Here is an 11894-nt window from a genome sequence, read left to right on the forward strand (position 1 = left end):
GGGGTATGTGAGGATCAAGGGGGAGTGTGAGGTTTGTGAGGGTCGGGGAGAGGGTGGGTGTGTGAGGGTTGGAGGGAAGGGGGGAATGTGAGGGTTGAGAGGAAGATGAGGGTCAGGGTGAGGGGGAATGTGGGGATCGGGGGGAGGGTGGGGAGCGTGAGGGTCAGGAATGGAAGGGGGAGCATGAGGAAGAAGAAACAAACAATAGATAGTGGGTTTTTCTTGTTCCCATCAAAAGGGTGTGGAGCTAAGGGGCAGGCAAATGGAGTTAAGGTAGAGATCAGCCATGAGCTGATTGGATGCTAGTAGAGGCTTGAAGTGCCAAATGGCCTCCTTTGTCTTCTATTCTTATGATTAGGAAATTTAAGAGGAGGTAAAAGGAAAAAGTTACCCACTAAAGCTGTCAACGAGCCAAGCTAACCTCCATTTAGAATCACACAATCCCTACAGTGTGGAAAGAGGCCATTCGGTCTATTGAGTCTGCTCCAACCCTCTGAAGAGCGTCCCACCCAAACCCGTCCTATAATCCTGCATTTACCACAGCTAGCCCACCTAGTCTGCATACCCTTGGAGAGTATGGGGCAATTTCCCATGGCCAATCCACCCTAACCTGCACATCTTTGGGCTGTGGGAAGAAACCAGAGCAAACCCATACAGACACAGGGAGAATGTGCAAACTCCACACAGACAGTTGCCCGAGGGTGGGATTGAACCCGGGTCCCCGGTACTGTGAGGCAGCAGTGCTAACCACTGAGCCATTGGGTCACCTGTAGCTCCTGTAACGTAATCCAGGGGAGTGGAATATTACAAGGAGTCCAAGACTGCTCCATCTGATGTTTGAGAAGTTGACTGTGAATTCTCAGGCTGTGGGAATGTCCAGCACTTACTGCCAATCTCCCAGTTGCCCTGGGTAGATGGACGCTGGGTGAGGTCCTGAAATAACTGACTAACTGAGGCTCCAGAGAGCCCAGTGCCTTGGTGACTGGAGACCAAGGAGAAAGACTTGGGTAAACCTGCTGGATGTTTGACCAGAGTTCGTGGTCACCAATGGTTTAAACTTAATTCACATCCCTAAGCTGGGGCTTGTGAACACATCAGAGCAGGCAGTCATACCAACCTATGTGCCTCCTGGGTATTGGGGAGAGAAACGGGTCCAGGGAGCTGCTGCCAATGCCCCCCCCACCGAATCCCGGGGTCAGATACCCTAGTGGGATTTGTGTGGCGATGACCAGCACAGGGTGGGAGTCACTGCTGCTTTCTAACTCATTCAAGAAACGCAACCATAACCAGCGAAGCCATAATTAGTTGCCCATCCCTTACGCGACCATTTCAGAGGGCAGTGGCTATGAGTCTGGAGTCACATGTAGGCCAGACCAGTAGATTTCCTTCTCTATGGTGGGGCATCTAAGACCATGTGACGTAGGAGCAGGAGTAGGCCATTCAGCCCATTCGAGTCTGTTCCATCATTCAGTGGAGATCATGGCTGATCTGATCATCCTCAAAACTCCACTTTGTCCCTTCTTCTCCCATAACCCTTGATTCCCCTTCCTGATTAAAAATGTCTATCTCAGCGTTGAATTTACTTAATGATCCAGCCTCAACAGCCCCCTATGATAAACAATTCCACAGATTCTCTCCCTTCAGAGAGAGGAAATTCCTCCTCATCTCTATCCTAACTGGATGACCCTTTATTCTGAGCTGATGCCCTCTGCTCCTGGACTCTCTGAACAAGGGGAAACACCCTTTCTGCATCCCCCCTGAGAACCCTGTCTGTTTCAATAAGGTCACCTCTCTTTCTTCTAAACTCCAATGATCACAGGCCCAACCTACTCAACCTCTCCTCATAAGGCACTCCCTCCATACCAGCCGGGTGAACCTTCTCTGGACTACCTCCAATGTCAACATGTCCTCCCTTAGGTAAGGGGCCCAAAACCGTTTATGGGATAAATTTGACACCATAACTTCACCTTCATTGAAGAGTGGCTATCGACTTGCATTGCTCATCAGATCTAAACACCACAAGCGTCCATCCTCAGGTATGAACCCATGCCATTGGTCGTTTTGTCTGGATCACATGATTACAAATCCAGTGGGTGTGCCAATACACCACTGCGATTCAAAACCAGTTCGACCCAGTATCAGGGATGGAGCGGGGAGGGAGGTGGTGGGTGGTGTTAAAGGCGGCTGTTTGAGACTCATGGCGACTGGTAAGACCAGAGCAGTGGGATAGCATGGGGAGGAGAGTGTACTGTCAGTGGGTTGCTGCTTTCTTTGTGAAATAGAAAGATGATCTTGTGTCTTTGGTTGGCTAGGAATCGGCTGTGCGTCCATCGTCATTGTCTCCCTGTTGAATGTTTACTACATCGTTATTCTGGCCTGGGGACTCTACTACCTCTTCCAGACCTTTCAGAGTGAACTACCCTGGGCAACATGCGGCCATACATGGAACACCAAGAACTGTATTGAAGACCGCCTGAGGAAAAACATCTCCCTGTGTGTGACCTGCAATGGCACCAACCTCACATCACCCGTGACAGAATTTTGGGAGTAAGGAAAGCCAGCAATTCCATTCTCGTGTCTTTTAACAAAAAACACAGTTTAGCCAAAGTCTGGCAACCAGTCACAGGCCTAGTCTCAGCCTGGCCACTCCTCCAGTTCTAATGGAAACGGTCAGCTGACACTAACTCTGGGCTCTTCAGCTTATTGACCAATGAACACTACCAAACCCACTGCTCTCGGGTCCATTGGCCTTGTGTGAGCATAGCGGGTAAAACCATTCTGCCTCCTTCTGAGAGCTAGCACAGGCTTGATGCTCTGAATGGCCTCGTTCTGATCTGTATCCATCTGTCATTGTACAACTCTGTTGAGCCAGGATAAGATCAGGCCTCTGGCATAACGTTGAAAGCTTGTTTTCGCACATAAGACTCATAATTCCATCAGACCGACCGTTCCCTCTGTCCTGCCCCCACCCTGTCAATCTCCTGATACTGTGACCGGTAGCTCCCATAGACCCCTCGTGGGCAACCTACTCCTCATTGAGATAGTCTCTGAACACAGTTACCCTTCTCCAAGCAGGAACTCGGCCAATCCCCGTCGGTTGTGAGGAAGGGCCACTCAACCCGAAATGTTAACTCTGATTTCTCTCTCCACAGATGCTGCCAGACCCGCTGAGTTTTTCCAGCATCTGCAGTTCTTTGGGGGTTTTTTTTGTTTAGTCCCCATTGGTTACCTGCTGCCACTCAGTTCCCACTTGTTCTCAGCCTCAGTTACTTCCCTCTGATCCCGGTTCACACCAACTGCTGCCAACAATCTGAGCTCACTCCCATCAGCACCCTGTACTCTCCGGTTTACTTCGGCTCTCACTCCTGTATCGCCTCATAAGTTTGACCGTGTTTTGACATTTCTCTGGGAGCTCACCGTCCCCACCCTTTTCTCTGAGACTGCCTCCTGTCTGCCGAGATCCCCCCCCAACCCAAGTCCACCGATCCCAGCCTCTTGAGCATACCCCCGTTCCCACTGCCCTGCCATTGGTTGCTGTGCCTTCAGCTGCCTGGACCCTAAGCTCAGGAATTCCCCTCCAAAACCTCTCCACCTCTTATCTTTCTTTAAGATGCTCTTTCAAACCTATCAGGCCATTGGCCAGCTGTCCTAATGTCTCCTTGCACACCTTGATGTTCAGTTGTGTCAATGAAGCTACTGTGAAGTGCCTCGGGCCATTGTACTGTGTTAAAGGTGCTATGAAAGTGCAGGTTGTTGTTGACTTCCTGTCTTGATCTGTTCAGGATTGGTCTTGCCTTTTATTCCAGCTCCTCTCCTCCTCTCGATGGTTTAGAGCCTCTACCACGTGTCATCACAATTCATGTATTAATTGGATTCTATTTCTTCAATCCTTTTCCAGCAAAGATTTACGCAATTTCCTTTTCTCTGAAACATCACTTCCTGGTATTTGCACTGGAACCTTTGAGAAGATCCTTCCCTCAGTCCCTTTGTTGGGCGTGGACAGAGTTCACATTCACTGACTCTCTCCTTTCCCTCCTCCTGCTGTTACCCAATTCACTAATATTTCCATGTATTTGCTTCTATCACTGAAAGTGGATGAGAGTTCCACAAACATCCCACTGTCTGGGTGAAGACGTTTCTCCTCACCTTGGTCCTCACTGGCCTGCCCTGTATCATTAATCAGTGACCCCTGGTTTTGGACTTCCTGGCCATTGGGAACATCCTTCCTGCATCTGCCCTGTCTCGCCCCGTTAGCATCTTAAAGGTTTCTGTGAGATTACCCCCCACTCATTCTTGTGAAATCCAGTGAATATAGTTCTAACTGATCCGGTCTCTCTTCGTACGTCAGTCCTGCCATCCCAGGAATCTGTCTGGAAAGCTCTCCCTTCATCAGCAGAACATCCTCCCTCCAATAAGGAGACTAAAACTGTACACAGTGTGGTCTCACCAACGCCTTGTATGATCGCAGCGAGACATCCCTGCTCCTGTACTCGAATCCTCTCGCTATAAAAGCCAACACTGTTTACCTTCCTCACTGCCTGCTGCACCTGCAATGCTCACTTTCAGCGACTGGTGTACAAGGACACCCAGGTCTCAATGCACCCTGCACCCCACACCCCTCCCCCCGCCCCCATTTCTCAATCTATCACCATACAGATAATAATCTGCCTTCCTGTTAGAGGAATTGATAACGGAATGGGTAGGAGTTGTGGTTCAGTGGAGTTAGCAGTTCTGTCTTGGTGAGTGGTAGGTTTGCTGTGAATATTGTCACAGCACAGCTTACAGTGTGACACAGGAACTGCATTGCTAAAGGTGCTGTCTTTCAGATATGACCTTAAACTACTGTCTGCTCAGCTGGATGGGAAAGATGCCACAGTCACAGTTTGGAGAAGGTGTGGGGTCAGTTCCCTCCCAGAGTTCTGGACAATTATTTATCAATGTCACTGAAATGTTTGCTCAGAATCACTCTGCAGTTTGCCTTCCCCACGTTGGTGTAAAATTACTTGATTAGATTTGAAGTCCCAACGTTGTGAAAAATGCTGTGTTAGTTTATTAACCATCTGTCATGCCCACACAATCTGATGCCACCCTGCTAGTGGCTGCCTGCAGCGCTGCCATTCCTGATAGACACTCTAACCAGTCTCACTGAGATAGAGCCAGGTTTTACTGAAAGCTTCAGAGTCAAGCTCTAACCTTCCCGTAGGCAATAGTACAACCCTCCTCCTGGGTAAACACAACGCCTCAGCCACATTTCTGAGGGTCCTTCTTTCAAATTTATCTTTGTGTTGTCTTTCTTTGGCTATCTCGTAAGGCTGAAATGCCTGCTCCCACACTTAATTCCTACGTTCCTATCCATTACCAGCCTGGGCTGGTGTGTAGCCCAGCACTTAGCTCTATTCAGACAGCTGCCCGAATGGTTTATTAGTGGCACCCGATGTGAGGACTCCAGTTACTGGGAGCCTTGGACTTAAGAGCACCAGTTCAATTTCGTAGATCCTTTGGTGTTGCTGGTTTTAAAGAATTCTGCTTTGAACTTCCTTCGTCAGTGAGTTTACAAAATGTGAAATTGCAGGCTATCATCCCAACCCAATCAGAGTGTAATGGAGGACATTTCCCATTTCCCAGCTTTGACCCCAATTTGTCCCATATTGGAATCACCTTGCAGCTATCTTCCCTTTGAACAAAGATCTGCAACCATCACGTTAACCTCTCCTTTGTCTTTCTAGGTCTGATGAACCAAATGTCTGTCTTCAACGTTTTCTGTTGTTAATTTACATTTTATTGTGTACTGTTACAAAAAAGTCTGGGAGTGTTAGTAACAAAGCAGAAAGGATAAGCATTGGACTGGGGAGTGGGGGGAAGGCTGAGGAAGAGACAGCTTTATTCTAACTCTGTGACATCCCTGTCCTGGGAGTGTTTGATGGGGGACAGTGTAGAGGGAGCTTTGCTCTGTATCTAACCCCGTGCTGTCCCTGTCCTGGGACTGTTTGATGGGGGAGCTTTACTTCCAGTTTCAAAGAGTACAGCAGCTTTACTGTCAGTTTAGGAGAGTAGAGAAGTTTTACTTTCAGATTAAAAGTGTAGGTGGAGCTTTACTCTATATCTAACCCTTTGGTGTATATGTCCTGGGAGTATTTGATTGGGGACAGGGTAGAGAGAGCCTTACTCTGTATCTGACCCTATGCTGTCCATGTCCTGGGAGTGTTTGATGGGGGATAGTGTAGAGGGAGCTTTACTCTGTAGTTAACCCAAAGGCCTGGGATTATTTGACAGTGGTCTTGTTGCCTGAGATTTTAACTCAGCTACTGCACTCTGAATCATTGAAACAATGGAACAAGTCACATATACATCTACGCTTAATAATTATCTGTAGCTGAGTTATTACTGTTTTAACTGCGAGGGAATATTTTGCAAATATGAGCATGGACGTTTTAAGATCACTGTGTCCAACTGTTTGTGTTTTCACTGTTATCTTGCAGTTCTTTCCCTCTGTGCCTCTTGTAAACACATGGCGGTCTCTTGTTCCCTGGGTAGAGAGCCTGCCTGAGCAGCCCAGTCAGCGGGCCTGAACACTAAACCGCGTAGATGAATGGGACACAAGCTTACTCACCCAGTTCATTGAGAGTCGTTAATAAATGCTTTCCCTTCAATTTCCGAAGCCAGTGCCAGGGGCTGTTTATTGTGATGTGGAGGTCGCAAACAGAGTAAATTGGAAGTTGTTTTAATCCAAAGGTAGCCCATGGCTGTTTTGTTTCTCAATCTTTTCTGAAAATGAATTTGTTCTGCATGCCAGCTTCCACCCTCTCCCGCCCCACCCTCCCCTCTCTGAGGAGCCTGTGGCATGCTCGTCTGCTTTCAGTGAGCATGTTAAAAACCAGCAGCACCGTCCCAATGGAACTGCAGCACATGCCTTCATTTCACATCTCTGCTTTGCTCCAGTTTTCTGGGCCCTCCGATAATATTGCTTCTGTTTTTTTTCTCTCTCCTTCCCACTCTCTTGCCCTCTCTCCTTTATTTCTCTCCCTCTCTGTCTCTTTTTCCTCCCCTCTCTGGCTGTCCCTCCATCTCTCACTCCACCTCCTTCTGTCTATGTCCTTCCTCTCTATTCCACCCTCTGTCTTTTACACTTCCCACCATCCCCCACCTTAACTTCTATTTCCATCTCTCTATTTTCCTCTTTTTGTCCGTGGCTCTATCCAAATTTCCTCTTCTCTCTTTCTCTCTCTCTCTTCCCCCCCACCCCGGCCCATCTGTCTGTCTGCTTGTCTACCTATCTATCTCTGCTTCTCACTCTGTGCCTCTCTGTCACACTCTCCACCTCCCCCTATCTTTTTCTATCTCCCCCTCTCTACCTTCCTTCCTGTCTACCTCTCTGTCATTCTCTCTCTCTCTGCCTCTCCTCCTCTCTCTATCTGTCTCTGCCTGTCTCCCCAACCCCTCTCTCTCTCGCACTCTCTCTCTCACTCTCTCTCTCTCATTCTCACTCTGTCTCTCTCTCGCTCTCCCTCTCACTTTCTCACTCTCGCTCTCTCTGTCTCACTCTCACTCTCTCTTTCTTTCTCTCTCTCTGTCTCGCTCTCACTGTCACTTTCTCACTCTCGCTCTCTCTCTCTCTCACTCTCGCTCTCTTTCTCTCACTCTCTCTCTGTCTCTCTCTCACTCTCTCTCTCACTTTCTCACTCTCGCTGTCTCTCTCTCTTTCCGTCCCCTTTGCCCCTTGTTCCCCTTGCTGTCCTTCACTTTCCCAGGCGGAACGTGTTAGGCCTGTCTTCTGGAATTGACCAGGTGGGTTCTCTGAAGTGGGAACTGGCACTCTGTCTCATGGCAGCTTGGATCATCTGCTTCTTCTGCATTTGGAAGGGTGTCCGTTCGACTGGGAAGGTGAGGCTGAGACTGTTTTGGTGACTAATTGCAGGGGCAGACCCTTTCTTTGGCGATGGGAGATGGCGGTGAGGTGGGAACATGGTAGTGAGGCCAGGAATAGGAAGATGGTACAGCTTGATACGTGGCTAAAGAGTTGGTGCAGCGGGGAGGGCCTCAGATATGTAGATCATTGGGATCCCCTCCAAGGCTCTCTTCTGAGGACCTATACAAAAAGGACAAGTTGCATCTTAACCAGAGGGGCACTTACCTCCTGGTGGGGAGGTTTGCTCGGGCACCTCCAGCTAATAAGGCACGGAACCAAAGCAGCAGGTTAGAAAGTGAGCAGAAGGTAGCAATTAATAGGATAAACAGGCAGGGCCAGTGGTGAGGGAAGGAATCATAAAAGATCAAAATGTGAGTTGAAACTTGGAGTAAATAAAGCTCGGTGTTATCAGGGATGAGTAAAGAAGGATGGAGAGTGTGGAAAGCGGAGCTCACAAGAAAATATTAAAAGAGAAAGACAAATCAGCAGAATGTATTTAAAAACCTTGTAGCTAAATGATAGTAAAATGTAGGGGATGCAGGGCAGTTTGATCTTAGAGTAGGATAATAGGTCGGCACAACGTGGTGAGCCAAAGGGCCTGTACTGTTCTATGTTCTAAATGCACACAGTTCTTTGACTGGATTTGGCACGGATAGACTGGAAGGAAGATCCATTGAGTGTATGAGGGACTGTTTCTTAGAGCAACATGTCATGGAGCCAAGCAGAGAACTGGGTACTGTAGATTTGGAATTATGTAGGGGGGAAGGATTGCTAAATGGTCTTATAGTTATAACGATCCTCTTGGAAGGAGTGACCACAACATACTAGAGTTTCAAATACAAATCGAAAGAGTGAAGACAGAGTCGAATACGAGAGTTTTAGTGTAAGGCAAAGGGACTGAAACAGACCAGAGGAAGGAGTTGTTCCAAGTGAACTGGGCAAAAATATTAAAGGGCAGGACAGTTGAAGAAATTGACAAATATTTAGGGAGGTAGTAAACAGCTCTCAATTAAAGAATATTCCTGAGAGGAAGAGGAATTGCAAGAAGGTAAAAAAAAATCATCCATGGCTTAACAAGGAATTCAAGGTTAACATCAGAGCAAAACCGAGGGCATATCAGACTGCAAAGTTAGTGGCACTCTGGAGGATTGGGAGAACTTTAAACATCAGCAAAGGGTTACTAAAAACATAATCAAAAGAGCTAAGAAGAACTATGAAAAGAAACAAGCATAAAACAAAAGCACTGATACCAAATAGTGAACTGAAGTGTTGGCCCTTTAGAGGATGAAAACAGTGAGGTAATAACGGGAAACTCAGAAATGGCAGAGGCACTAAACCAATATTCTGTCTCTGTTTTCACAGTGAAAGACAATAATTTCTTCCCAAAAACTGCAGAGGAACTTGGTGACATTACTATAACTAGGGTGGCAGTATTTGTGGGAAGACAATGGCCTAGTGGTATTATTGCTGGACTGTTAATCTAGAGACCCAGGTAATGTTCTGGGGACCTGGGTTCAAATCCCACCATGGCAGATAAAATAAAATATCTGGAATTAAGAATCTAATGATGACTGTGAATCCATTGCTGATTGTTGGGGAAAAACCCATCTGGTTCACTAATGTCCTTTAGGGAAGGGAACTACCATCCTTACCTGGTCTGGCCTACATGTGACCCACAGTGATGGGTGACTCTCAGCTGCCCTCCAAAATGGTCACACATTTGTGAAGAAGGTCACTCACCACTGCTTCCTAAAGGACAACTAAGGATGGACAATGAATGTTGAACTTCTTGGCTTCTTGTGGTACAGTGGTAGTGTCCTCACCTCTGGGCTAGTAGGCCTTGTTTATGAGCCACCAGTTGCAGAGGTGTCTAATAACATCTCAGGGCGGGTAGATTTAAAATAGCTGTCAGATATGCCTCTGATCCCATTAATGCTAACAAGGGCTAAATGTTTACAGTCAGTACGTTACTAAACAGATCCCTCGTCATTTACATTCACCCCTTGAATGGCCTAGCAGTAACTTTGAGTTTCTGGATCCTCCCCACAGCTTCCTTTTGAACCACAGTAAATAGTATCTCGTTGATATCATCAAATCTATTAATCACTTTAAACACTTCATTTAGATCACTCTTTAATCCTCTGTATTCAGGGAGATTACAAATCTAATCCATACAACCTGGCCTCATACTTTAACCCTTCCCCCACTGGGGTCATTCTCTGCTCTGCTCTCCCTCCAAGGCCTGTATCTCCTTCCTGAGGTGCAAGGCTCAGAACGGAGATAGTAGGAACTGCATATGCTGGAGAATCTGAGATAACAAGGTGTAGAACTGGATGAACACAGCAGGCCAAGCAGCATCAGGGGAGCAGGAAGGCTGACGTTTCGGGCCTAGACCCTTCTTCAGAATGGAACCCAGTTCCTCCGGTTGGGAATCTGACCCGGTCTTAGTACAACCGAAGCAAGACGTCCTCACTAATAGATGCCCATATCCGTAAGAATGTTAATACATTGGAATGAGGTCAGAGAAGGTCAATCTGACTAATACCTGGAGTAAGCTGGTCAAGACCAAAAAAAAAACCATAGGAAATAGGAACAGGAGGAGGCCATTCAGTCCCTTGAGCCTGCTGCACCATTTAATAGGATCATGGCTGATTCGACATCCCTCACGTCCATTTTTCTGTCCTCCCCCTGTAATCGTTGATTCCTCGACTGATCAAGAATCTCTATCTCAGCCTTAAATATGCACAAGGACTCTGCTCCCACAGCTTTTTAAAAAATTCATTAATAGGATGAGGCTAGGCATTTATTGCCCATCCATAATTGGGCAATTTAGAGTCAACCACATTGTGGGTCTGGAGTTACATGTAGGCCAGACCAGGTAAGGATGGCAGTTTCCTTCCCTAAAGGGCATTAGTGAACCAGATTGGTTTTTTGATAACTGACAATGGATTCACAGTCATCATTGGATTCTTAATTCCAGATATTTTTTACGGAATTGAAATTCCACCATCTGCCATGGTGGGATTTGAACCCAGGTCCCCAGAACATTATCTGGGTCTCCGGATTAACATTCCAACAATAATACCACTAGGGCATTGCCTCCCCAAGTTCTCTGTGACAAGGAGTTCCGAAGACTCTCAACCCTCTGAGAGAAGAAATTCCCCCTCATCTCAGTCTAAGAATAAGGGATAAGCCATTCAGGACTGAGATGAGGAAGAATTACTTCAACCAGAGAGTTGTGAACCTGTGGAATTCTCTCCCACAGGAAGCTGTTGGGGCTAGGTCATTAGATATATTCTGGAGAGAGCTGGACGTGGCCCTTGCAGCTGAAGGGGTACGGGGAGAGAAAGCGGGAATGGGATACTGAGACTGCATGATCAGCCATGATCATGTTGAATGGTGGTGCAGTCTCAAAGGGCCAAATGGCCTACTGCTGCCCCTATTTTCTAAGTTTCAGGCTTTCAGCTGGTGCCTCTTCGTTCTGAGGAAAGGCTAGGCAGGCTGGGCCTGCATCCTCGAGAGTTTAGAAGAGTCAGAAGTGACTTAATTGAGACATCTGGTCCTGAGAGTGATTTTGACTGGGTGCATGTTTTTCCATTTTGGGGGGGGGGGGGGGCGGGGAGTCTAGAATTAGGGGGTCACTGTTTAAAAACAAGGGATTGTCCATTTTCAAACAAAGATGAGGAAACATATTTTCTCTCTCTGAGGGTTGCTTTAGAATTCCCTTCCTCAAACGACAGCAGCTGCAGAGTCTGTAAATGTTTTTAAGGCAGAGGGAGATAGATTCCTGGAGACCAAGGTGATGAAAGATTATTGGGGTGGGGGGGTGGTATACAGGAATGTAGAGTTGAGGTTAAAATCAGATCCTCCACGATCTTTTTTGAATGCGGGAGCAGGCTGGAAGGGCCAAGTGGTCTGCTCTGGTTCCTTGTCTGTGTGTAGAATTCCAATCCCTTTCAGAAAAGGCTAACATTGCATGGGACTCCTT

The 11894-nt window shown here is 47.2% G+C and overlaps 1 protein-coding gene across 1 annotated transcript in view; it reads left to right on the forward strand.

The window, feature by feature from the left end:
- LOC109925880 (sodium- and chloride-dependent taurine transporter-like) overlaps positions 1–11894 on the forward strand; it is a 40647-nt gene that overhangs the window by 7128 nt on the left and 21625 nt on the right. Inside the window, exons 5-6 of the mRNA XM_048606664.1 lie at positions 2289–2547; positions 7749–7881. Of these exons, the coding sequence (XP_048462621.1) occupies positions 2289–2547; positions 7749–7881 (392 nt within the window). The remainder of the gene's footprint in view (positions 1–2288; positions 2548–7748; positions 7882–11894) is intronic.

The sequence above is a fragment of the Rhincodon typus genome, chromosome 16 (assembly GCF_021869965.1).
Source record: "Rhincodon typus isolate 14 chromosome 16, sRhiTyp1.1, whole genome shotgun sequence".
Classification (NCBI taxonomy): Eukaryota; Metazoa; Chordata; class Chondrichthyes; order Orectolobiformes; family Rhincodontidae; genus Rhincodon; species Rhincodon typus.